The 25,505-nt window shown below is 54.4% G+C and overlaps 2 protein-coding genes across 3 annotated transcripts; both read right to left on the reverse strand.

Annotated features, from left to right (window-relative positions):
• Nucleotides 1-8,464: 8,464 nt before the first annotated feature.
• On the reverse strand, nt 8,465-16,101 carry DDX56 (DEAD-box helicase 56). 2 transcript variants are annotated; one of them, XM_043588364.1, is made up of 14 exons: nt 15,967-16,101; nt 15,717-15,878; nt 15,114-15,274; nt 14,794-14,964; nt 14,586-14,676; nt 13,822-14,066; nt 13,396-13,515; nt 12,795-12,908; nt 12,625-12,719; nt 11,489-11,562; nt 11,265-11,354; nt 11,021-11,126; nt 9,107-9,183; nt 8,465-8,797 (listed from the first exon to the last, which is right to left on the reverse strand). In XM_043588364.1, the coding sequence occupies exons 1-14, from the start codon at nt 16,024-16,026 to the stop codon at nt 8,720-8,722; spliced, it is 1,644 nt and encodes a 547-aa protein (XP_043444299.1). In that variant the 5' UTR covers nt 16,027-16,101; the 3' UTR covers nt 8,465-8,719. The 2 variants fall into 2 exon arrangements, with proteins under 2 accessions (XP_043444299.1, XP_043444298.1); XM_043588363.1 differs by having other exon boundaries at nt 11,021-11,354.
• Nucleotides 16,102-18,275: 2,174 nt separating this feature from the next.
• TMED4 (transmembrane p24 trafficking protein 4) lies at nt 18,276-21,244 on the reverse strand. The gene is made up of 5 exons (XM_043588365.1): nt 21,026-21,244; nt 20,806-20,906; nt 20,517-20,642; nt 20,116-20,262; nt 18,276-19,742 (listed from the first exon to the last, which is right to left on the reverse strand). Exons 1-5 carry the CDS (start codon nt 21,207-21,209, stop codon nt 19,593-19,595), a joined length of 708 nt encoding a protein of 235 aa, XP_043444300.1. The 5' UTR covers nt 21,210-21,244; the 3' UTR covers nt 18,276-19,592.
• Between the last annotated feature and the right edge of the window lie 4,261 nt (nt 21,245-25,505).

Genomic DNA, 25,505 nt, shown 5'->3' on the forward strand with positions numbered 1-25,505 from the left:
CATCCTACTAGCTTTGAGTTTTGTTTCTTCCTCTTTTTCTAGCACCTTAAGTTGTAGAGGTAGGATGATGATTTGAGATCTTTTTAAAAATGTAAACATTTATGAATCGTAACTTTCCCCCTCAGTAACTGCTTTCACTGCATGCTGTTAAGTTCTGGTATGCTGTGTTTTCATTTTCATTCATCCTTAAGTATTTTCTGACTTCTTTTGTGATTTATTCCTTGGGCCATTGCGTGATGTTTTTATGAGCATGATGTATAATTTCTACAAGTTTGAGCTTTACAGTTTTGTTTCTGCTTTCTAACTTTATCCAGTTGTGATCAGAGAATATATGTCCGATGATAATTATTTCTTAAATGTGGAGATTTAATTTGTGGACTAACTGCATGTATATTTGAGAAAAATGTGTATTTTGTTGCTGGCAGGCAGAGTGCTTTGTATTTGTCCATTAGATCCAGTTGGGTTATTGTGTTGTTCGTGCTATTTCCTTACTTATGTCTGGGTGTCCTATCCATTATCGAGAGATGGAGCCATGGACTCTCTTACTCTTGCTGTAGGAATTCCTAATTCTCCTTTCAATTCTATTAATTTTCCCTTCATAGATTTTGATGGTCTGTCATTAGGTGCATAAAATGTTTACACACACTTTTCCTATACTGACCTTTTTATTAATATACAATGTCCTTCTTTGTCTCTTATAATCTTTTTGATGTAGAGCCTATTTTGTGTGCTATCAGTATACTGATATACATAGTATGGTATACTGTAACAGTATACCGATGCCTATAGGCACCCCTCCTTTCTTTCATTTGCATGGAATATCATTCTCCATCTTGTCACTTTCAACCTGTGGGTGTATTTGAATTGCACGGGAGTCTCTTGTAGACAGCACAGGGCTGGATCGGGTTTTCTTACCCATTCTGCCAACTTTTGATGTTTCATGGAAGAGTTTAACTCATTTACATTGAAAGTAGTTACTTTAAATTTAGTAATTTAAAAAGGAGGGACTTACTTCTGCCCTTGTGTCATTTGTTTTTCATATATCCTGTAGCTTTTTGTCCTTCATTTTCTTATTTTATAGTGAAATGTTTAAATTCCTCTCTCATTTTCTTCTGTGTACATTCCATAGCTGTTTTCTTTGTGGTTGCCATGGGGATTACATTTAACATTCTAAAATTATAACAGATTTGAATTTATCCCAGATTAATTGCAAGTAATGTACAAAACCTCTGCTTCTTTATAACTCTGTCCCCACCTCTTGCAGTTAATGCAAAATTACACCTTTATAGTGTGTGCCCCCAAACATAAGCTTATCATTCTTTAAAATGCCTTAGTCTTTTTTTAAAAAACATTTTGTTTTTAAAAATTCTTAAACATTTATTTATTTTTGAGAGAGCACAAGCAGGAGAGGAGCAGAGAGAGATGGAGACACAGAATCCAAAGCAGGCTCCAGGCTCTGAGCTGTCAGCACAGAGCCTGACGTGGGGTTTGAACCCACGGACCGTGAGATCATAACCTGAGCCGAAGTGCTCAATCTACTGAGCCACCCAGGCACCCCATCCAAGCTCTTGATTCCCCTCAGAAATGTTGATAAAACAACAACAGGGGCACCTGGGTGGCTCAGTGGGTTGAGCATCCGACTTCAGCTCAGGTCATGATCTTGTGGCCTGCAGTGCAAGCTCTGTGTCGGGCTCTGTGCTGACAGCTTGGAGCCTGGAGCCTGCTTCGGATTCTGTGTCTCCCTCTCTCTCTCTCTCTGCCCCTCCCTCGAAAAGAATTATCACCAATCCTACTTAAACTGTTCCAACAAACTGAGGAGGAGGGAACACTTTCTAATTCATTCTATGAGGCCAGCATTACACTGATACCAAAGCCAGACAAAAACATTACAAGAAAAGAACATTAGATCAAGATCCCTTATAAATACAGACGCAAAAATCATCAACAAAGAACTAGCAAACCAAATCCAATAGCATGTTGAGAGGATTGTATGTCATGACGAAGCGGAATTCATCCCATGAATGCGAAGACAGTTCAACATAAGGAAATCAATCAGTATGACATTGTCACCTTACTAGAACAAAGGGGAAAAGCCACATGGTTCTCTCAGATGACGCACACAAGCTATCTGACAAAATCAAACACCTTTTTGTCATCAAAAACATCAGGAATAGAAGTGAACTTCTTTAACATGATAAAGGACATCCATGAAAATCCCAGAGCAAACATCACACACCATGATGAGCAGCTGAACGTTTCCCCAAGACCAGGAACAAGCCAAGGATGCCTCTCAGCACTGCTATTTGACATCGTCCTGGATGTTCCAGTCTGATCAAGTAGACAAGAAAAAGAAACAGAAGGCGTCCAAACTGGAGAAAATGAAGTAAAACTATCTCTATTCACAGGTCACATCATCCTATATGTAGAAAATCTCGAAGAAGCTACAAGAAAGTTACTAGGGCAGGATAAATGAGTTCAGCAAAGGGCAGGATAAAAAATCAGTTACACAAAAATCAGCTGCATTTTCACACACAAACAATGAGCAATCTGAAAAGAGAATTAATAAAAGAATTCCATTTGCAATAGGCTCAAAAAGAATACACTGCTCAGGGATAAATCCAAGGCAGTGGTGGATTTGTACGCTGAAAACTACCAAACATTGCAGAGAGATGAAAGGAGACACAAAGGAGGGAAGGACATCTCAGGTTCGTGAACCAGTAGAGCTCGTGTTGCCGAGATGTCCATACTACCCCAAAGCAATCTACAGATTCAGTGTGATTCCTATCAGAATCCCAACGACACTTTTGCAGAAATGCATACGATACTTGAGGGGCCCCAAATATCCAAACAATCTTGACAAAAAGAGCAAAGTTGGAAAACTAACACTTCCTGTTTCAACAATGCCTACAAAGTCACAGTCCTCAAGACGAGTGTGGTACTGGAGGAAGGACGGATGTATAGACCAGGGACAGGCTTTCCATCACATGGTGCAGGGAAAGCTGGATGTCCACACGCAAAAGAGTAAGGTTGGACCCTTACCTGTCACCGTACACAAAAACTAACTCAAAATACACCAAATTGGTGTGCCTGGTGGCTCAGTAGTAGCTTAGGCATCCAATTTCGGCTCAGATCACAATGTTGCAGTTTGTGGGTTTGAAGCCTGTGTCAGGGTCTGTGCTGACAGTGTGGGGCCTACTTGGAATTCTGTCTCCCTTTGTCTGCCCCTTTTCCGCTGACTCCCTCTTTCTCCAAAGTAAATCAACAGTTTTAAAAAGCAGACCAGGGACGCCTGGGTGCCTTAGCTGGTTAAGCATCTGACTCTTGCTTTCGGTTCAGATCATGATCTCGAGGTTCATGAGATTGAGCCCTGCATCAGGCTCCACGCTAACAGTGCAGACCCTGATTGGGATTCTCTCTCTCTTTGCCCCTCTCCCACTCACACTGTCTCTCAAAATGAATAAACTTAAAAAAAAAAAAAATGGACCAAACTCTCAAGAGGTAAAAGTATAAAACTTTTTAAAATTTTCTTTTAGTGTTTATTTTTGAGAGAGCGAGTGAGCACGAGTGAGAGGGGGAGGGGCAGAGAGACAGAAGGAGACACAAAATCTAAAGCAGGCTCCAGGCTCTGAGTTGTCAGCACAGAGCCGGACGTGGGGCTTGAACCCCTGAACTGTGAGATCATGAGCTGAGCCAAAGTTGGATGCTTAACTAACTGAGCCACCCAAGCTTCCCCCTATAAAACTCTTAGAAGAAAATTTAGAGAAAATTCTTCACGATGTTGAATTCAGCGATGGTTCTGATGCTATAGCAAAAGCACAGGCCAAAGGAACAGTAAATAAATTAGAATTCATCAAAATTGAAGTCCTTTGTGCATCGAAGGACACCATCAAGAGAGTGCAATGGTAACCCACAGAATGGGAGAAAACATTTGCAAAGTATCAGAAACATATCTGATAAGGAATCAGTATCTGGAATATATAAAGAACTCCTAAAATAACCAAGGAACTCACCCAACTTAAAAACAGACAAGGGGCCCCTGGGGGGGGGGGGTTCAGTCGGTTGAGCATCCGACTTCAGCTCAGGTCATGATCTCAGTCTGTGAGTTTGAGCCCCACGTCGGGCTCTGTGCTGACAGCTCGGAGCCTGGAGCCTGCTTCAGATTCTGTGTCTCCCTCTCTCTCTGCCCCTCCCCTGCCCACACTCTGTCTCTCGATAATAAATAAACGTTAAAAAAAATTAAACAAACAAAACAACCCACCACCCAGACTCCAGCGGGCTTCCCCTGCTCCACCCAGCATGGCACTTGGTTGGCTGCCTTCTCTGTGTGTGTCCTGCTCCTGGAGGCTGACTTCCTGGTTCCTGGGTACAGGGATCCTGAACACACATAAGGGTCCCATCAAGACGTTTCAGTGGACAGATTAGATCCTTTGTCCCCGGAGCTCAGCAGCAGTCAGGACTGACAGCTGCAGAAGCTTGAGAGCTCAAGCTGTCTGCTCTTTTGTTCCCACTTGCCCATGGGGCAGCCACCAGCATCTCAGGAGGGAGCCCACTCCTCCAAGGCCACTGCTGACGTGGGGAAGGGCCAGCAGCAAGGCCAGCTATCTGCATTATAGAACCCTTACATGGACAGACCTCAGGTCCTTCCCGAGGACTCCCTGGACGGGCAGCTAGGACAATCCATCCCTCACTGCTGCCTCCATGGGCACCCCTGGCCCATCTCCAGGATCTGGCAAAAGAAGACGTTAGATGTTAACGTGACAAGATGTGGGCAGGGCTGAGAACACAGAAGTCAGACCACCAAACAGGGCTTGGAGTTCAGGCACCCGGGCTGAGTGGGGACAAGGCCCGGAAAGCTGACCCCTGATGCCTAGTCTCTACTTGACAAGCATGTGGCTCCTCGTGTCCTTCCCAGCCCTTGGAGCTGGCTAGGCAACTTCACAGTAGCCCTTTCATAGTGGTCTCTGTTGGCACTGCCCCTGCACTTTCTAATCTGGAGCTGAGTTGGGCGGCAAAGGGACCTGAAGCAGGTCACCAGCCAGGGGTCCCAGAGCCCCCATCCAGGGAATGGGCAAGGGCAGGCGGGGTGGGCCTGACGTCACTAGATAGATACCCAACAGCTTGGCAGCCAGCCCCAGGCTGGGGCAGCCCCATGGTCTCCGCCCTGAGTCACGGAGGGGACACACAAGGTGCGTCCAACCCGCTGTGTCAGAGGGCAGAGTCCAGCCCAGTCGGTACATCCTTTCCTTTCACTTTTCATTGTAAACAGTCAGGAGCCTCTGGCACCAGGACAGTCCCTTAGTCGAGCCCCTACCTCTGGGTCTTGCATCCCCAGGTGGACAGCAGGACAGCCAAGTCCGTACTAGAGACACAGAGGAGGGTGGCCAGCTCAGGCGGGGAGTCAGGAGGGCTTGCTGGACAAGGCTGTGCTCCAGCAAGGGAACTTCCAAATTTAGAAAAGAAGGTCAAGGGCACCTGCATGGCTCAGTTGGTTAAGCATCCAACTTTGACTCAGGTCACGATCTCATGGTTCATGAGTTCAAGCCCCACGTTGGGCTCTGTGCTGACAGCTGGAGCCTGCTTCAGATTCTGTGTCTCCCTCTCTCTGCCCCTCCCCTGCTTGTGTTCAATCTCTCATAAATAAAATTTTTTAAAAAATTCAAAAAAAAGGTCAGCCACATAGATCTGAATTTCAGACAATGGATAATTTTGTAGATCACACACATTGCATGGGACACACTTATGCTAAAAAGTGACAGCCCTCATCACGTATGTTACAGATGATCAGGCTCGACAGGGATCGACAGGACTCAACCTGAGCTCTCTCACCTGGGGTTCCAGAGTGGGGTCCACAGATCCCAACACCAGCCCAGTCTGTCCCTCAGCCAGGTGCCACTGGCCTGGCTTTTCTCTGAGCCTCAGTTTCCCCATCTGTAGAATGGGATAGGTGCATAGACATGAAAGCTCACCTCTCAAGGGGTCTTGAGCCCAGCACCATCAGCCTCCCCTGGCAGGAAGGTCGTGAGGAACACAGAGCCCCAGGCCCTGCCCGAGACCTGCTGGCTCAGACCTGCATCCCTGCATCGTAAGGGGAAGCCTGTGCCTCAGGTGTCCGCAGAAGTGAGGGGAGGGGTGCTGTGAGCAGAGCCCCCGTGGGCATGTCCCACACAGGAACACTTGGATGGGTCACTTCACTCCACTCACAGAGATGCAGGGGGAAACCAAGAGAGGTGAGGTCCCCCCCTGGAAGCCAGCTGGGCCGGCGCACCGCAGTGTCACAAAGAGCCCCTGCCTATGTGCCCACTCTGCTCAGTGGACAGACTGCTGGTGGGCTCGTGGGCGAGCAGACACTGAACTCTAATGTCTGGAGAGGCATCTGTCCAGTGGTGCCTGGCCCACTCCCCACGCAGGTGCGTGAGCACCACCCCCTTGTGCATGCACAAATTGCTGTGACAGACAGAAACAGGGCACCCCAGCACTTCCTCCTGCAGGACAGAGGCCAGCATTTGGCAGGGGCGCCTCCCTGCACGTACCCCACTGGACTGCCCCTACCTCTCAGGGACCCTGCCCCTAGGGACCAAAGTGCCTGGAACGCGTTCCCCTGAGTCACTGGCCCGCAGCAGATGGGTATCAGTTAGCTGGAAACACTCTGGGTCCAGAGGTTTCTAGGAGCACAGTGTTCTTCCGTCCTTTATCTCCACGGCCCCTCGGCTATCTGATCCGGACGCTCCTCTGCTCCAAAACCACCTGTTCCTCCCTCCACCTTCTCAGCACTTAGCACAGGACTCTTATCTCAGAAATAAATTACTTCCTCAGCCTTTCCCTATTTGGAAGACACCACTTTGTTTTCTTTTCGCCCTCAGATGCGTCAGGATCCCACAGGCTGTTTCCAGTCAGGTCTGTCTCAGTCAGTGCGCTGCCCAGCCCCCCACCCACCCTGCACCTGGCAGGTCCCAGCAAGTGTGTAGTTTGCAGCTCGGGTGCAGTGAAGAGCAGATTCCCACCTCCCAGAAGCACCCACTCAGGCGTCCGTGTGGGTGTGACTCTGCCGGCTTGGGGTGACATGGTCCCTGCACTCTGCCGACCTTTCGGCTGTGAGCCTTATGCTTCAGGCTTATAGCAGGCTCACCCCACCCCACCCCACCCCTTCTAGGTCCAGGGTGTCCGCCCACACGCCCACATCCCTAGGGCCTGTCCGGCTCTGGTTTGGACACACATTGGATGGACAAGTCTAGCCCCAGAATGTAAATTAAGTTTCCCCACATGTAAATTAAGTAAATGGACACAGCAAGGCCTATCCCCAGGGTGGGGTGGGGACTAGATGACCCTCTGTGGCGTCAGGGTGCAGGGATGCCCCACTCTCTCCACTGCCCCAGCTGTGGAGGGGTGCTCAGGGAGGGGTGCGTCGGCACAGCCCAGCTCCCACGTGCCTCAGACGGCACCTGCCCCATGGTGGTGAGAGTGCTGGCCAGGCCAGCTGCTCCTCCACTGGGGTGGCCGCTGGGCCAGCACAGGGCCCACATCCCATCCACCAGCCCTCACTTGCCCCGTGAGCTCAGTGCGCCGGGAACTTCTGAACCCTGCTTCCCACCCGGGAATGGGGACCGGCCTTCTCCAGAGCTTGTTGAAGACAACAGGTGTACAGCCTCAGCTCTGTCTCCAAGTGGGGACCAGGCCCAGGGCAGTCCCCTTGGACCCAAACCCTCCTGTACCTGGATCCAGGCTGCAAGCTCACTGGCCAGGAGCATGTGGAGGTGGTAGAGTCAGAGGGACAGGGAACCTTGGGGAGAAGGCTGCTGTGCCCTCGTAGGCAGCCCGGAACACCCAGGGCCCTCCTGTGCTCAGGGCCAGGCCTCGGCTCCTCCCCGCCTCATAAAGCAGCTTCAGGCCTGTTGGAACCCCAGTGGCCCCCCGCGCTCACTCGCAGAGCCCCACCAGCACACCTCAGAAACCCTCAAATGCAACAGCAGCAGAAAGGTCAAGCCCCAGCAAACCCAAGCGCCACCACACCCTCACAGGAAGCAAAGATACAGCTTCCTCGCTGCCCTATGTTCTCTCCCAACCAGCCCGGCCTCACAAGGCCCACAGCAGGTGACAGTCACACCAAGACACGGCACGAGGGAGACCCCTGCCTTTGGACAGCAGCAGACGCTGGGATCTGCTCCTTCTGGGGCCTTCAGGCTGGGTGGAGAGCCTGGAACGCTGCACATGCACACACCCGTGACGACTCCCTGGGCTCCCTGCCTCCGGGAGGCATTGACAACGCACCCAGGCTTGGAGGGGGAGGTGTGGGGCTCACGGCTGGGAAGGCCCGCCTCCTTGTGGTGCTCCAGGGGAGCAAGGTCATCCCAAGTCCTGGGTGCGGCAGTGGTTGGGCCAGAGACCCAGGCGAGGTGGGTCACAGCGCCGCACGGCTGACCTCTGCTGGCCGGGCAGGTACCACAGGCAGTAGGCAGAGAGCCAGACGCCGCCTCCTGGATGCGGTTTAATTCCCAAGGTTTCCAGGGATGAGCATAACTTCACACAGAGAGAAAGCACAGGCCAGGCCAGCCAGAATCCTTATTCTGTCGAGGAACAAAGTGCCAGCCTGGTGGCACCAGGAACCAGCACCACCACGGCGCTGCCTGCCCCACCATCCAGACCATCCAGGGCGGGAAGCTGGCCTCCGCTCCCTGCTCAGCCCCAGAACGCATCCCCAAGACCAGAGGCTGCACGCACAGCCTCAGGGAGGCACAGCGGTGGGCCTACGTCTCTCCTCTCTGTGCCTGAAGCTGCGCAGTGGGTTCCGGGTCCGTGCCTTCTGCGGGGCAAAGTCACAGGTTAGCCAGGAAATTGGGTTCAGCGGAGACAGACTGGGAGAGATGGGAGGCGTGGTCCCCGCTAGACAGGGTGGGCAGCAGGGGCTGAGCAGACCCTCGTGTGTTCTTGAAGCCACTGGCAACCAGCCCAGGGAGTGTCTGCCCCCACGACTAACCCGCAGCCCAAGAGCATGGGCCGAGTTCTCAGGGCCCTTCCCCCACCTCCCAAGGGCAAGGGACACGCACACCCCTAGGACAACGGAACAAGGTAGGAGAGCCCTGCAGCATCACCAAGGACCCAGAAAACTTACCTTGACCTTGGCCTTCTTAGAGGCCAGCTTCTTCTGCTTCTTGGGAGGGTGGACGAGACCACGCAGAGCAGGAGGGACTAAAAGACACATAGACCCCATGGCTGCCACCACCCCTGCACGTAGCCCACCTGCCCACCCACTCCCCCGGTGACCAGCGGGCTGGCTCCAATCTGCCCCTATGTCCAAGGGGCCCAGGAGCCCCCGCTGCCTCCCGCCACGTGCCCAGGGCTGCGAGGGTGGCTGTGTTCTGGGGCGAGATTGCAAAGACACAGGTTAAGTCCCTCCCCGACGGTGTTTGTTTGCTGCGTTAAGAACGTGGCAGAAAGATAAAATCACATGCATTTTTAAGGCAAAAAAAGATACTTCTGAAACAAAAAAAGCCCACGTGTAACTTCTTCACATGTGGTCTGTTATTACAAATTCATACCCAAGCAGAGCCCTTCCCCCACATCCTTCCTACACCACCAGGCCACATGGTCACTGCTGCCACTGCTGTGATCCTTGGCCTCTGACCTCACCACCACCTGACCTTGGCAGGGCACCCACCCAATCCCCACAGGCCTCCACATCCCACTGCCGCCCTCTCCCACCTCACCTGGCCCCCTAGGCTCCCCGCCACACACTCTTACCAAAGACTTTGCTCCTGTGGGATGCAGGACAGGGTTCCCTCACCCCCTTCTCCCTGTCTCTCCAGGTCACTCCTTGGGGACCTGGCCCCCACCAGTCCCTCCAGGTCAGTCCTGGGGAACCCGGCCCCCACCAATCCCTCCAGGTCAGTCCTGGGAAACCCTACCACACCAATCTCTCCAGGTCAGTCCTTGGGGAACCTGGCCGCCACCAATCCCTCCGGGTCAGTCCTGGGGAACCTGGCCCCCACCAATCCCTCCAGTTCAGTCCTTGGGAACCCGGGCCCCACCAATCTTTCCAAGTCAGTCTTTGGGGAACCCAGCCCCCACAAGTCCCTCCAGGCCAGTCCTTGGGGAACTTGGCCCCCACCAATCCCTCCAGGTCAGTCCTTGGGGAACCCGGCCCCCACGAATGCCTCGTCAGTCCTTGGGGAACCCGGCCCTCACCAATCCCTGAAGGTCAGTCCTGGGGAACTTGGCCCCCACCAATCCCTCCAGTCTTTGGAGAACCTGGCCCCCACCAGTCCCTCCAGATCAGGCCTGGGGAATTCGGTCCTTCCAGTGCAGTCCTTGGGGAACCTGGCCCCCACCAATCTCTCTAGGTCAGTCCTTGGGGAACCTGGCCTTCACCAACGTCTCCAGGTCAGTCCTTGGGGAACCTGGCCCCCACCAATCCCTGAAGGTCAGTCCTGGGGAACTCGGCCCCCACCAATCCCTCCAGATCAGTCCTGGGGAATTCGGCCCCCACCAGTACCTCCAGGTCAGTCCTGGGGAACCTGCTCCACCAGTCTCTGTGGCACCTTCCCGTGTTCTGAGTCCTTCTGTGCTGCTGGCCCAAGCCTCTCCTACACACCCACGGGCTTGAGAGGGCCAACTCTTACTGGCCCTTCCCCCTTAACCCGTCTTCAGCAAGTTCAGCACAAAAACACATGTGCTTGTTACCAGAGACACCACACACCGGACACCATTACCAGGATTACGGCTGCACAAAGAAAACTAGACACTTGGACCACCTGGTTGAATTTTGGCCTTGACTGTACCCCAGAAGCCGAACTCATGGTCCATTCCTGACATGACGGTAACCTGGGAATCTCTGGTCCCCATGAGGCTCAGACAGGCCTGTTCCCCAATCCCCCACCCCCGCTTCACCGCCTGCCATGACCCCCTTCCACACTGGCCCTGCTGCATAACCAACGGCTGGGATGGTGCTGCTGGGCCTGGGTGCGGCCTCTGCCAGTGCCTGCAGCATGGGGTCCCTGCCCCCACCCACACAGGGGTATGCGCTCACCTAGGTAGTCAGGGACATGGCCCAGGTGGGGCTTCACCACAGCAGGGTGCAAAGGCAGATCATGCCGCAGCAGCTGGAGGTCCCGGGGGTTGTCTTCGAAGTATGTCTGCAGGGAACACGGGCGAACAGCAGGCTCGCTCTTCCTTCTGAGGCCCTCCTGTGAGCAGCTGCGCCCCACGTGCTCCCTGCTCAGAGCCACATGTGTCCCCCACAGAGGCCGAGTCCCCCCCCCACTGGCCCTCACCTTGAGCCTCTCTGAATGCAGAAGTTCCTCCTTGATCTCCTTCAACCTTGCCTCTCGGATGGCCTGTTTTGTCACTGAGCGCATGGCGTCCTGGGTATGCACACCAGAGGTCAGGACGGCGAGGCTGCCCAATCCTCCCTCGTGCCCGGGGTTCAGCAGCAGGGGTCTGACCCAGGTCCCTGAGGAACAGACCCCCCCCTCCCCCCACCCCACGTTCCACTCACCCTGCAGCGATACCGGAAGGCCTCGATCTCCTCCATGCGGAACTGGTAGGGAAGCAGGACAGGGGCCTCATTCTCTGCGGAGAGAACAGCACAGAGGGTCCCCTGGGCTGAAGGTTCAGGGTGGGTCTACTGGGGGGTCACTGCTCAGAGCCCCTTGTAACCCCTCCCTGGGGCGAAGCAGCCCAGAGCCCAGCCCACTGCTTCCCTGTGACGTTCATGTGCAGCGAGAAACCGGAGTCTTGTGGATGGCCCACGACAGCTGCTCCAGGACACTGTGGCTGGGACAACCCATCATCCCCTGGGTGCCAGACACATCCTCAGCCTCGCAACCTGCCCACCTACCCACTCTCGCCATAAGAGCAGCAAAAGTACGGCAAAGGGCAGCACAGAACACCACCACCTGCAGCCACGCCCTGTTCTGAGCAGGAATGGCCACGCTGGGACACTCAGCATCCGTGACAAACCAGCGTCCCAGCTGAAGAAGCCGGGGCACAACGCACCCCTTGCACGCCTGCCAAGCGGTGCCCCAGCCCATCTTCTGCACGAGCCCACAGGCTTAATGCCACGTGGTGAATGGTGTCTTTCCCGCACCCCCAACACAGGCAGCAATGAGACTGCACAGAAGCCCTGTCCGGACCTCCTTCCAGAACCTCCTGGCTGGAGGGCAGCCCCAGCCACGCCCCTTGCACGGCCTGCCCCTCGGCCTGGAAAGATGCCAGCTACGCTGCTGCAACGTAACCTCGAAGACACAGAGGAGCCCAGACCACGGTTGGGCTACCTGGGGGTCAGGGAAGGACACCCCGCGTAGCCTCCTCTCCCAAAGTCCTCTCCTGGGACACCACCAGCCCCCTCCCTTTTCTCCAAACCCCCTCCCCTCCCTTGGCCCTTCTGCCCCTTGAATCAGACAATAAACGTGACTCTGACCACCTGCCCGACAGCTCTGGACCTCGGCTTAATCATTTGTGGGGGATGCCGCCTGCCACCCTGAGTGTGAGAAGGTGGAGCAGGAGGGAGGGGCAGGGCAGGGCCGAGCAGAGCAGGGCCGAGCAGGGGTGCTACTGCCCACGCTGGTGTCCCCGCTGCCATCCCCACCACTGCGTCTGAGGTGTGGCTGGAGAGGAGGGCTGGGCTCTCACCTCCACAGAGAAGCTCCTCGATCGTGTCCAGGTGCGACTGCTCAGCGGGCAGCATGAAGGTCAAAACCATGCCTGGGTTGTTGGCACGCGCTGTCCTGCAAGGACACGTGGCCGGCATCAATCTCCAGCCCGAGGCCCACTGCCTGCTCGCCACGCCCCAGCTCTCCTACCTGCCAGCCCGATGAATGTAGGCTTCAGGGGTAGGGGGCAGATCAAAGTTGAGCACAGCGCACACGTGGTGGAAGTCTATGCCCCGGGCCACGCCGGCCTCCGGATCAGAAGCCCTGTGGGGAGACATCCCAGTGTCAGACTGACCTCCTCCTCCCTCCAGACCAGCGATCTCCAGCCTCTCAAGCCTTTTAATTCACAACATCTCTCAATAAAGCCTGATAAGAAACCATAAAACCCTAATGGGTTTAAAACCCTAGAATTGGTACTGTTTCAGGACCTGGGGTAGTGGCGGCGGCCAAACCTTTCACCCTGACCTCAGCGCAGGGGTGGGGGGGGGGGCGGGGAGGAGCAGACTCACGGCATCACAAAGCGATCCGAGAGCCACACCTGGAGTCTGTTAGGCTCACGTTCCCTTGGGGAACCTGCTCCTCACCCATCACAGACGCACACCCAGCACAGGACGGCCCACCAACAAGCCAAGTTTGGCCCTTACCGCTGCCCTGGGGCGCGTGTGGGTACACCCTTCACCCCTCTTCTGTGGACCCGCAGGCCTGAACACCAGACTCCCTGCAGGGGCTGGGAAGAGAGACCAGCACTCACCTGTCTCCCTTGGGGCCCTTGCCTCGACGCTTGCCCTTAACCGGGGCTCCCAGAACTTCGGTGTCGGTCGCTATGACACAGTCATAGAAGCCTTGGTTGAACTGTGAGATGATGTGGCACCTGTGGCCCGAGGGCAGAGGAAGCGTCGGGCCCAGGAGGCAGCTGGAGTCCCCCTCCCACCCTGACATCATCGTAACCACCACCCTGACACTTTCCTCCTCTCCAACTCTGTTCCTGCTCAACCGTTGTGCCTCAACAGCCTCAGCTGAAGACAAAGCGACGGCAGGAGTTGTGACAGGGAAAGTCAGCGAAGATCAGTCAGGCCCACAGCCAGGCCTCTACTTTGTGCTTAAGAGAGAACGCCAGCCGCGCCCACCCCCACCAACCCCCTCGGGTGCATCTCAGTTGGGGGGTGGCGTGGCCCACCTGGAGCGCAGTGGCAGCTCCCCGTTGAGCACGCAGGCGGGGATGCCAAACTGCTCCAGGAACAGGCGCAGCCTGTAACTCCTCTCCAGCGTGTTGACAAACAGCAGGGACTTGCCCCGGATCAGTGAGAGCTTGAGCAGGGCGTACAGCAGCAGGAACTTGTCCTCCTCGGTCTCACAGACCACCTGTAACTGCTTTAACTGGTCTGGCCCTGGCAGCTGGGACTCCTGCAGCTTGAGAGTAACCTACGGGAAGACGGCCCCGTGGCCCGCGGTCAGGTCAGCTACCGCAAGCTGCTGGCCAACCAGGGCACAAAAGTGTGAGCCAGGGCACCCTGCGTCCCCTTCATCTGGGCGCCATGACAATTCAACGCACCCTAACCGTCGTATGGGTGGAGGACACAAGACTACGATGCGCTAGAGGCACGTGACAGAGAAACACAACATGAGGAACGGCCCTCAGGAGGAAAGCCCTATGGCAGTGACCTTTCAGAAGAGTCCAGCTCACGTAAGGTGAGAGCTTCGGCCATGCTGCTCAAAGCAGCCTTTCTGACCCTTGGGGGTCCCTGCTCATACCTTGAACCACCCCAGTGGACATCCGCGTGGTTGTCTGTAGCAGACAGCGTGTTAACAACCACCAGCCTCTAGCGCCTCAGAACCAGAGAGGCTCACGCCCTAACAACCGTCCCACCCGAGATACCAAAGAGCTCCTTGGAGAAGGGAGTTTCACATCAGCGGCTCCAACCGGTACTGCAGGGCCCTTACCGGGTTATGCAATACCAGCTCCTTGAGGGCCTGCACGTCCTCGTTGAAAGTAGCTGACATCAGAAAAGCCTGATAAATCCGGGGCAAGTGACTGGAACAAAGCAGAACCTGTCAGACTCCAGCTCCGAGCCACCAAGTGTAGCAGGTGAAGCCCCTGCCCCCTGCTCCAGGCCCTGGAGCCTGTTCCCACCCCACGCATCCTCCTTACCAGAGCAGACTCTTGAGTTCCTCCTCAAAACCAAAGGAGAAGAGAAGGTCAGCCTCGTCCACCACCAGCAGCTCCAGGGAGTCTCGCAGGGTCAAGCTGTCTTGCTGCAAGTGGTTTAAGATTCGAGACGGGGTCCCCACTACTATATCGGGCTTCTCCATCAGCACAGCTCTGCAGGCAGGCAACACCTCAGTATGGGGGAGAAGAGCGCAGCTGGGGCCTCACCCCTGCCTGCTCCTCCTCATGACTGCATAACCCCCCCCCAGCCCCCCCCAGGCCCATGCCCTTCATTCCTCCACGGCCCTGCTGCTCTCACCTACCTCTGAGAGGCTGAGTTTTCAGCAGCGGAGACATCTGCCACCCGGATGTCCCGAGCGCAGTAGGCAGCCAGCTGCTGAACCATGGACCGGGCCTGCCGCGCCAGCTCCTTGGTGGGCACCAGCACGAGCCCTCTCACAGCCTGCTCTACCGCGGGGCCAGTCTGCAAGAGCACAAACGTCGGACTTCAGCGGGCCAGCCCGCGGCCGCAGAGCCATCGGACGCTTTCCCTCCGTCTCTTCCGGGCAATCTGACCCAACCGTGGGGGCTTCCCCATAACCACCTGGCTGTGTCCTCATCAAGCCCTCGCTCACTTGTATTCTTCTCAGAACGGAATGCTCTTTCCGCAGGCGCCGACCCTCACAAACGGCAACTTACTTTGCGGTTACAAAGTTACTTAAACGCTAGAGGTTCACGTGAGTTAAGCAGAACCGGGAAAAGTACCCGCTCTCCATGGCACAGAGAAGGGAGTGTGATGCAATCTCTACGCAAAGAACAACGCTGGCAGCGCCTGGGCCGGGGCCAGGCAACCTCGGTTGCAGCCCAGTGCGCGGACCAGCACCAGGCTCGCCCCTCCCGCCCCCCGGGCTCCCGCCCCGACCCACCGCCTTCCTGTGGAGCAGCAGCTGCAACATCGGAATGGCGTAAGCGGCCGTCTTCCCCGAGCCCGTGCGCGCCCGAGCCAGGAGGTCCTTCCCCTCCAGGGCCAGCGGGATGGCCTTCTCCTGGATCAGCGTGGGGCGCGACCAGCCCAGGTCGGCGACGGCCTAGGAGACACGAGGCGCGGCTCAGGCGGCGCGCGGCGCTGTGGCCGCCCCCGCCCCGTCGGCCCGGCTCCTCAGCCCTCCCTGGTACCTGCAGGAGCCGGGGATCCAGACCCATGTGCTCGAAGCCCAGCAGCTCTGGGTCCGCCATGCCGCCTCTCTGCGACGCCAGCGCAAACGCACCGCAGTCAGAGCGCGACTGCGCATGGGCCACACCCCCCGGAAGTTCTGCGGCCTGGGCTTCCGGCGTTCCGGCTGGGCTGTGCGGCTGCGGCCGTGCGCAGGGTCCGGGGTCGCAGGCGGAGCCTCATCCTCAGGCCCGGCCCGGCGGGTGTTCCGGCGACGGAGGCGGGGCTGCGTGGACGCCGGTGGGGTTTTCTCGGTGCCCGCCTCCGCCCGCCCACCAAGGGCCCGGACCCGCCTCCTGTCCGCAGTCGTTGCCTGTGGGTCCACCTTCAGTTAACGCTGCCTCTGTCAGCCTCGCCCTAGGAGTCCCGCCCGCACTGCCTCCACCGAGAGACTAGCGTCGGGGCCTGCCTGTGTGCACCCCCCCCCCGCCGGGGAGGGGGCCCCCCGAACCCGCCCCCGGGCCGCCGCGCTTGAGGCCACCTTCTCGGCACCTGCGGCATCCGTGGAGTCCAGGCTGCAGTGGGAACCGAGCAGGGGGTGGCGGCTTGCAGAGAAAACAGGTGACCCTGCATGCACCAGCACAAGGGCTCAGGGCCCCGAGGCACTCCATAGGACAGACAGGCTGCAGCACCTAGGCCGTACTGGGATGAGGGCTGGAAAAACAACTAGCATGAGAGAGAGGAAGGTCGGCCGGCCTGGAGTTCCCGAATGTGGCTACCCATCAGTTACCTGCACAACGTGGTTAAAAATAAGGATTCTCGGGGCGCCTGGGTGGCGCAGTTGGTTAAGCGTCCGGCTTCAGCCAGGTCACGATCTCGCGGTCGGCGAGCCCCGCGTCAGGCTCTGGGCTGATGGCTCAGAGCCTGGAGCCTGTTTCCGATTCTGTGTCTCCCTCTCTCTCTGCCCCTCCCCCATTCATGCTCTGTCTCTCTCTGTCCCAAAAATAAATAAACGTTGAAAAAAAAAATTTTTTTTTTTTAAAATAAGGATTCTCGGTGGCCACCTGTATTCCCTACTGCTGCTGTAACAAATCAGCATAAACTTAGCAGCATAAAACAACACAACTATTGTCCTATGGTTCTGTAGTTCACTCTTACGAGGTCTCACCAGGCTGAAATAAGTTTGGCAACACTGCATTTGCTTCTGCAGACTCAAATAATTATTTGCTTTGCCCTGCTTGCCTGGGGGTCCACTTCCTTCATCCTCAGCGCCAGCAATGGAGGGTTGAGTCCTCACGTCTCATGGCTGTCTCTTGCCTCCACTTTCAGTGAACCTTGTGATGCCGCTGGACTCACCCAGATAACCCAAAATAATCTTCCTAGTTAATAGCAACCTTCATTTTCCTTTGCCCAGAGCTGGAGACCAGGCTTCTCCCCCTACCGTTTTTTTGTGGTTAGGGATGTCATACTAAGAAAGGAAGAATTTCAGAATGTAATCAGGGTAGTATTGTGAATAAATCAGATTTCCCTGAATCTAGCCAAACTTGTTTTCTAAAAAAAAACCCCAAAAAACAAAAAACCTTTCATAGACCACAAGGTATGTGAATGTCACACACCAGCACGAAGATCCTCCTCTCCACGGCCACCACTTGCTGGCCCATCATCTTTCATTGACCTGCCCCATCAGTGGTCCATGCCCCTTCCTTTCAAAACCTCACAGAAGAAACCCAGAACTCACAGACCTACTGGCATAACCAAGATCCACTTGACTGTGTCTGTAGTGGACAGACTGGAAGCCTGCTCTTGTTCTTAGCTGTAGTCTTCTGCCCTCCCTCAGCCCGGGCTCCAGCAGAACAGCCACAGTCCCGGCCACAGCCCTTAATCCCCAGGCGCCCCAAGCCAGAGGTCCGCGTGGCTAACAAGTTCCAGGGCCACCTCTTTTTCCCTGTGTTAATTCTCACCTAAGAAAATTTTAAACTAGGAGCACCTGGGGGGCTCAGTTGGTTGAACACCTGACTTTGGCTCAGGACATGATCTCGCAGTTTGTGAGTTATAGCTCGACACTGGGCTTGCTGCTGTCAGCCTATCAGTACAGAGCCCACTTTGGATCCTCTGTCCCTCTCCCTGTTCCACCCCTGCTGGCACTCTCCCCAAAATAAGTAAATATTTTTTTAAAAATTGAAAATTAAATTTAAGTATTCAAAGAAATTTTAGACAAGTCAGTTACAGTAGTTCACTTACTGGACTGTTACACAACCATCCAGAATCAGAAACAGGAGAAACACTTAATTTTAAATATGCTTACACATATTGAATGACAAAGCCTAGAAAACAAACTTGCATGTGTTTTTATGATTAAAAACATGAACACATGTGGAATAGTATGGGATGCAGAGAAAAAGATTTAGTTCTGTGGGTCAAATAATATGTTAAATGAACAAATGCATGTAATAAAACCATGAAAGAAAAAGCCAAGAATGGGCAAGTTTACTACAACAGGGGGACAGTGTACTAAGATCTGTAAAAGATTCCAGGGGCTAAGAAACAGGTAGTTCATCTGCTTGCGCGATTCCCTGCTGATGGGCCTGCGTGGCCGACCTCTGGAGTGGCTGAGCAACTGCCCTGTCCGTCCCACACCCATGGACACCCATCCGGCCAAACCCCTGCAGAATGAGGCCACAATGAAGCCCACTGTGGGACAGCACGGGAGCCAGCAAGGCCAAGGGCCTTTCTTCCACTTCCTTTCGTGCCTCCCCTCTGCTCACCACCTCTTACTTCATTTCAAACACAGCTACTACAACACATTTTATTTCACTGGAAAAATCTGTGTGAAGAACCAAACGTGGCTCCTGCGAAAAAAATATTTACCACGGCTTAAATCAAAGTGAAAAGAAGAGGGTACGAGGGCCCCGCCGGTGCTAGCTCTGTGACTGCCTCACTCTCAGAGACCCTGCGTGATGGAAATCGCGGGTGCCTCAGGGAAGTCTCTGCCCGGCCGCCTGGGGAGGCCGTGAGAGCACCTATGATGTCTGTGAGCTGCTGCGGCCCTTAAAACTGTTCGGAGAAACAGCGTAGGGGAAGCTGCATGGGTGTTTTCACCTAGTCAAACACAGGCAGGAACACTTCAACTAGGAAGTAAAATATATATAATTTATCAAAATATAGTTCTAATATATAGAAAAACATTGCAATTCTCTGAGGCCTCTGCCCCTTATTTACATTCACAAAGCCACTGAGCAAACCCAGGACTAACAAGGGAATAGGGAGGCAGGGCCGCCCCTGGCCGGGCGTTTCAGCTGCCTACTGCAGAAATAGAAAGAGAGAAATTAAAGGGGTAGCAGACACTTTTTCACTTGCTCTTTTTGTGCCAGGATGGGGGGAATCCCTGGATATAAAAGACCCAAGACTAAGTCCCGGGTCAGTTCCGACTCCAAACAGACCCCAAATGGACCTTTGGAAACTCAGACCAATGTCCTGGGTCCTTGAGAACCAGTGTGCACAAGTGGCTGACGTGAATGCTTTGTTGCCATGGAAACAATGTGGCTTGTGGTCTTTTTTCATTTTTTTCCCTCAAAATCCAGGTGGAGAAGTTATCAGGTGGGGAAAGTACCAAAAATTGATGTGACAGGAGGATCGGACGGAGAGGATACTACACCAGCTTCTTGGCCTCAAAGAAGCTTTTGAGGTGACGCATCTGCCAGATTCCAGTGAGGATGAGGATGACCGTCTGAGCAATTGACCACCACAGGACCCTCTGGTTGGTGCTCTCGCTGGTAAGACGGAAGCGCTCCTCACGATACTGCGCGAGACAACAGAGGTGGGTTAGAGGCACAGGGGAAACGTTGCTGGCTATTGTTAGGCTCCTCCCTCCTGCACAGGAGTGAACTTCAGGACCAAGTGCCTTTTGAAATACCGCCCCTGATCCCACTGGCAGTGGCCCCAGGGTGGCATGCTGCCCTCCGCAAACATCCCTGCTGGGCGGGCAACAGCTACTGCTAGACTGGGGACTGTCCTCTCTTCGCTTGGTCTACAAAGCTTGAAGATGGCTATGGAGACCGATACTCCCCCGTGTCAGCTGATCCCCCAAGTAGGAGAGGCCCCAGGCAGAAACTTCAGTAGGCACAGAGGGTACAAAGGTCAGCAGCCATGTCCCAGTACAGTCACGTGCTTACCCTCTGGTAATCCTGCTCCTTCTGGATCTGCTCCACCTGATCAAGCAGCTGTCGAGCTCGGAGCTGCAGTTCTGTCAGTTTATCCTTGGCGGCAATCTCGGGGTAGTTGTTGGCATGCTCCCCACCCTGGATGTCTAGGTGCACACGCTACAAAGACACGGGGTGAGTGCCCCAGGGTCCTAAGGTCAGAAACCCTCTGAGGTTACAGTGTCTGAGCCCAGGGGACCTCCGACTCTGTTCCAGGCTACAGAACCTCCTCTGGTTCCTGGCTGTGGGATAGGAGTGCTGCGTCTGTCTCCCTGTGACCGTGTCACAAAGTGTCACAAACAACAATGATCATGAACTCAAAACTTGACAAAATCAAACTCAAGATTCTGTGGCCAAAGAGAACATTCTCTTACCAGTCTGCCGCCAGCAAAGAGGGACATCCTGGTGGAGTTGGAATGCAGGCAGATCTGGTGGTCACCAGGAGTGTGGGAAGTAAAGGTGAAGCGGCCCTCCGAGCCATACTGCCGGGACAGCACCACCTGCAACAGGACAGAGAGAGCCCCTACCTGTACTGTCACCTGTCCCAGGGCACGCTCACGTCCTCTGAGCTCCGCGCGTCCCAGACAGCTCTAGCGAAGGAAGCCCGACGGAGTCTGCAAAGCGCCCCTGCCCCAGCCTGAGCACGGCCAGCGGGGGCCCTACCTTGCCTTCGGGATCCTTCACCTCCACGTGCATGCCCAGGCCCGGGGTGGAGGGCAGAAAGACTTCCTTCTGCTTGTCCCACATCTGGGTGCGGTAGTTCCCTGCGGAGCAGACAGAGCCGTCACGACCCGCCTGCTCCGCGCGACTCCCACGCTCCGCGGGGCGCCGTGACCGCGTCTGGGGGACACGCAGGGCCCTGTCCTCCCTTGCCCCGCCTGACCGATGACCATGGTCTCGTCGGGGATCTCCTCGATGAAGCAGCGCTTCTCGGTCTCGCCGATGTGGAAGTAGAGGCCCCGGGCGCCAGCTGCGCACAGCGCGAGCAGCAGCAGCGCCGGTCGTCCCATAGCCCGCCGCCACCCGCCCCGACACCTGCCAACGAACGCCCTCGGCCCGCCGCGCATGCGCGCGCCTGCGCCCCAGTCCCGGCGCCGCAGCGGGGCCAGACGCAAAGTGCGCATGCGCTGTGACGCCGGCCCTGCGTCCGTCCGGGTCCGCGGGTCTTCCAGGCCGTGCAGCACGGCCGAAGAGGAGAATGCGCATGCGGGGGACGCCGGGGCCCCTTCCCGCTTCCCCGGAGATGTTGCTCTCCTCGACATCTACCTAGCGCGCCCTCCTGCGCCCCACTTCCAAGAGACGCTGCGCAGCCGGGGTCGGAGCGCTCGCGCGCTGATTCGCTCGCTCCCCGACTCTTCGCCTGGCGTCTGGTCCCGCCTGCGTGGGGGGGCGTCGCGAGCACTGGCCAAGGGCCCGGCCCCGGGGTTAGGGGCTGGGGCCCCGTCCCGCGCGGGGGAAAGGGTAGGGGCGGCTGGAGCTAGTGGGGCTCTGGCGTGACCCGCGGTTGTGCCGACGTTTACCGACCCTTGCGTCGGAGACACTGGCTGAGCGGGTGCGGGGGAGACCACGTTGACCGGTACGGGGACTGATGGCGACAAGGGTCCCTTAGTCAAGATTTTACTGGACCCTGGGCCTGCGGGGTGAGATGTGGCGACGGCCTCGTTTTGTACCCGCAGTCCCCGTGGCTTTCTCAGCCTGTGGACTGCTCGCTGTCCCCAAGGTGAAGATTTGGGACGTGCGTGACCTGGATTCGGGCTGTCGGGCCGCTGGGAGGTACACCTGGGGCCTAGCGCGGTTGTGCTGAGCGCCTTCCTGCTAAACACAAAGAAACCCTGCAATACCGTTCTTGCCGAGCTGGGCAGCAACACTCCTGGGGATCTGGGGATTAAAGAACGCGGTCGGCAAGGCAGGGCCTCCCAGGCAGCTCTAGTGGGGGAGGACCCAAAGCCTCTTTTTAAATCTCTCTTCTGAACCTGGAAATTTGGGTTTGGCATGAAACCTCCAGGTTTTTAAATATAGTATGTGGCTCACTTCTGTCTAATGGAACGGACAGTGAACACACTCTGGCCACGTTGGGCAGTCGGACCTCCGGTCAAATCTCGGGCCAGGCTTCGGGTTACAGGACTCTCCCTGCCTGCTGTTGCGGCTCTCCCTTGTCCTTTCGTTGAACGAGCTGGTGCAAACTGGCGAGAATCTGGGCTAGAGAATGAGAAAAACTCAGAACGAGCAGGGCCATGAGGCGTGTTTACATCTAGTAACACCGCCTTCTGCGGGGCAGAGGAAGACGGAAACCAAAGCACACCATTACTGGACATGGAATCAGAGCAGAGGGTGCTACATTTTTTATACTTTCCAAACACACATAAACATATAAGTTACAGGCAACATTCATATACTCATCACCTCCCTTCAGCAAAAATCAATTTTTGGCCTTTGTTTCATTTTTTCCTGCACTTTTCCCCTGAAGTATATTAAGTATATTTTTTCCAGACATCACATCTATTTCACCCATCAGTACTTCAGGGTGTGTCTCTGACAAGGACTTTACAAAACTAAACACAATTCTTTAATGCCCTCTAATACTTGGCATATGATAAGTTTCCCCATTGTCTCAGAAAACTTGAGATTGTTTAATCAGGATCCAAACAAGGTAAACCCACTGCATTCATGATAATCTGTTTTAATATGTAACAACTCCCCTCCCGTCTCTGCTGTTGATGATGATGGTGCCATTTATGTACTAAAGCACCTGCATCGTTGGACATCGTGGATTTGGCTGGTTGCATCTACACATGTCATTTGACATGCGTCTGTCACTGCTACATCCTATAAACCATTAAATCCAGAACCTGGGAGGATTTTCAGTAAAACTAAATGTGTGCATACATGACAGTCACTACTCCTTTTGAAAGATACTCAAATCGCCTCATAAGACATCCAGTTTCTCTAAGCCCTTTTAACACAGTTCTAGTAGTCTTAAGTGGGTTCCTCGCTTTTGATTTTGAGTGAGAAATGGAATTTACATTTATAATTTTGTGCATTTTTTAAAGTTTATTTTGAGAGAGCGCACACATGCTCACACAAGGGAGGAGCAGAGAGAGGGAAAGAATCCCAGACTCCTCCCTGTCAGCGCAGAGCCTAATGTGGGGCTCAAGTTCACGAACTGAACCGTGAAATCGTGACCTGAGCTGAAATCAAGAGTCAGATGCTTAATGGATTGAGCCTCCCAGGTACCCCTTGTGGGCTTTCTTTTCATAAAGACAAACCCTAAACTTTGTCCTAAGTAATGGGTAATCTTAAAGAGACAGCATTACCCACAGGAGAAAATCTAAGTTAGGTAATCTAAATCTAAATCCCCAGGCCCAAAAACTTCTCCTCAAAGGTGGTGTGGCAATTTCTGCCAACATTTACCTAAACTAGCTACCCCCTCACTCAACCAATATCTAAGAGCAGCTAATTGTGCCAGGCGCACTTACCTTTTTTTTTTTTTTAATTTTATGTTTATTTTTGAGAGAGAGACAGTGTGAGCTGGGGAAGGGCAGAGAGGGAGACACAGAATACCAAGCAGACTCCAGGCTCTGAGCTTCAGCACAGAGCCCAATGTGGGGCTCAAACCCATGAACCATGAGATCATGACCTGAGCTGAAGTTGGACGCTTCACTCACTGAGCCACCCAGGCACCCCTGGAGACACACTATTCTAACCCCTGGGGACACAACGGTGAAAACAAAAATCCTTGTCCTTGTGGATTTATTTCGATTATTGCCCTTCAATAAATAACATATAGCCTGTCAGCTGGAGGTCAGTGTCAAGGGGAAAAATAAAGGAGGGAAGCTGTTAAGGAATGCAGGGGCTGAATGTCATCTGTGTTTGAATCCCTGGAAGCTATGAATGTGACCTTACTTGGGGAGTCTTTCCAAATGTACTTAAGGATCTTGATGCTTATTCATGTGGGCCCTAAGTCCAATGACAAGTGTCTTTATAAAAGATACAGAGATACCCGCATACCCGTAGGAAGGCTGCTATAAAACAAAATAAATGTTGGTGAGGATGTGAAGAAATCAGAGCCCCTGTGAGCTCTGTGTGGCTTTGTGAATGGTACAACCACTATGGAAAATAATATCCAGGTACCTCAAGAAATTAAAACCAGAACTGCCCAATGACCCAACAATCCCCCTGCTGGGTAGATCTCTAAACGTGATGAAGGCAGGATCTTGGAAAGGCACTGGGCACGCCCAGGCTCACAGCAGCACTGCTCACAGTGGCCAATAGTAGAGGCGACCCAAAAGTCCATCAACGGACAAGCAGATGAGAGAGAAAACATGGTATATACACACCATGAAATATCATTCAGCCTTAAAAAGGAAGGGAATTCTTCAATGTTACCACATGGGTGAACCTTGAGGACGTTATGTTAGGTAAGCCTGTCACAAAAGATGGATGCTGTATGATTCCACTTACAATAGGCTATCTAAAGTAGTCAAATTAGTAGAGACAGAGAAGAATGCTGGGTGCTGGGGCTGGGGGCAGGGGAGGTTGGGGAGTTGTCTGATGGACAGATTCTGATTTGCAAGATGAAAAGTTTTGGAGAATGGTTTGACAACACTATGTCACTGAACTGCACACTTAAAAAGAGAGAGCTACACAGAGAAAAGGAAGCAGACATGTGATCGCAAAGGCAGACGCCGCAGGGGTGTGGCCATAAGCCAAGGAATGGCTGGAGCCACCAGAAACTGAGGGAGAAACAAGAAAATCTGTCCTAAAGCCTCTGGAGGGAGCACAACTCAGCTGACATCTTGATTTTGGACTTCTGCTCTCTGGAATCGTGAGAGTAAGTTTCCAGTTTGCTTCATTCATTCATTTATCTTTTGTTTTTTTGAGAGAGAGAGAGAGAGAACATGAGCAGGGGAGGGGCAAAGAGAGAGGGAGAGAGAGAATCCCAAGGAGGACCTGCATTGTCAGCACAGAGCTCAATGCAGGGCTGGAACCCACGAACTGCGAGGTCAGGACCTGAGCCAAAATCAAAAATTGAACGCTTAACCCACTGTGCCATCCAGGCGCCCCAATTTCTGTTGTTTTAAACCACCATGTTTGTGGTGACTGGTTATGGCAGCCACAGGAGACCAACGTAGAAGGTGTCTGGTTAGAGGCAGGGTGGGGTACAATGGAGTGGGCAAAGAAGGATCACCAAGAAGGCGCCATGTGAGAGAGGCCCTCGGGGGCAGGTCACATGGATACCTGAAGAAAGAGCAAGAGCCCCAAGGCTGGTGTGGGGTGTGAGAAGGTTAAGGGGGCCAGTGTGGCAGGATTAGGTGTGGGGGATGAGGTATGAGAAAATGAGGTCATAACTGGGGGTGGGAGAA

The sequence above is a fragment of the Prionailurus bengalensis genome, chromosome A2 (assembly GCF_016509475.1).
Source record: "Prionailurus bengalensis isolate Pbe53 chromosome A2, Fcat_Pben_1.1_paternal_pri, whole genome shotgun sequence".
Classification (NCBI taxonomy): domain Eukaryota; kingdom Metazoa; phylum Chordata; class Mammalia; order Carnivora; family Felidae; genus Prionailurus; species Prionailurus bengalensis.

What these genes read in the sequence shown, in the direction of transcription:
- TMED4 (XM_043588365.1), bottom strand. Translation starts at nt 21,209, where the DNA reads ATGCGCGGCGGGCCGAGGGCGTTCGTTGGCAGGTGTCGGGGCGGGTGG. An exon ending in TGAAGGATCCCGAAGGCAAG is followed by an intron (nt 20,643 to 20,805) that starts GTAGGGCCCCCG and finishes GTCCTGTTGCAG; the next exon opens with GTGGTGCTGTCCCGGCAGTA. An exon ending in AGGAGCAGGATTACCAGAGG is followed by an intron (nt 19,743 to 20,115) that starts GTAAGCACGTGA and finishes TGTCTCGCGCAG; the next exon opens with TATCGTGAGGAGCGCTTCCG.
- DDX56 (XM_043588363.1), bottom strand. Translation starts at nt 16,026, where the DNA reads ATGGCGGACCCAGAGCTGCTGGGCTTCGAGCACATGGGTCTGGATCCC. An exon ending in GAAAACTCAGCCTCTCAGAG is followed by an intron (nt 14,965 to 15,113) that starts GTAGGTGAGAGC and finishes GCCTGCCTGCAG; the next exon opens with AGCTGTGCTGATGGAGAAGC. An exon ending in GAGCTGCCACTGCGCTCCAG is followed by an intron (nt 13,516 to 13,821) that starts GTGGGCCACGCC and finishes CTCGGGCCACAG; the next exon opens with GTGCCACATCATCTCACAGT.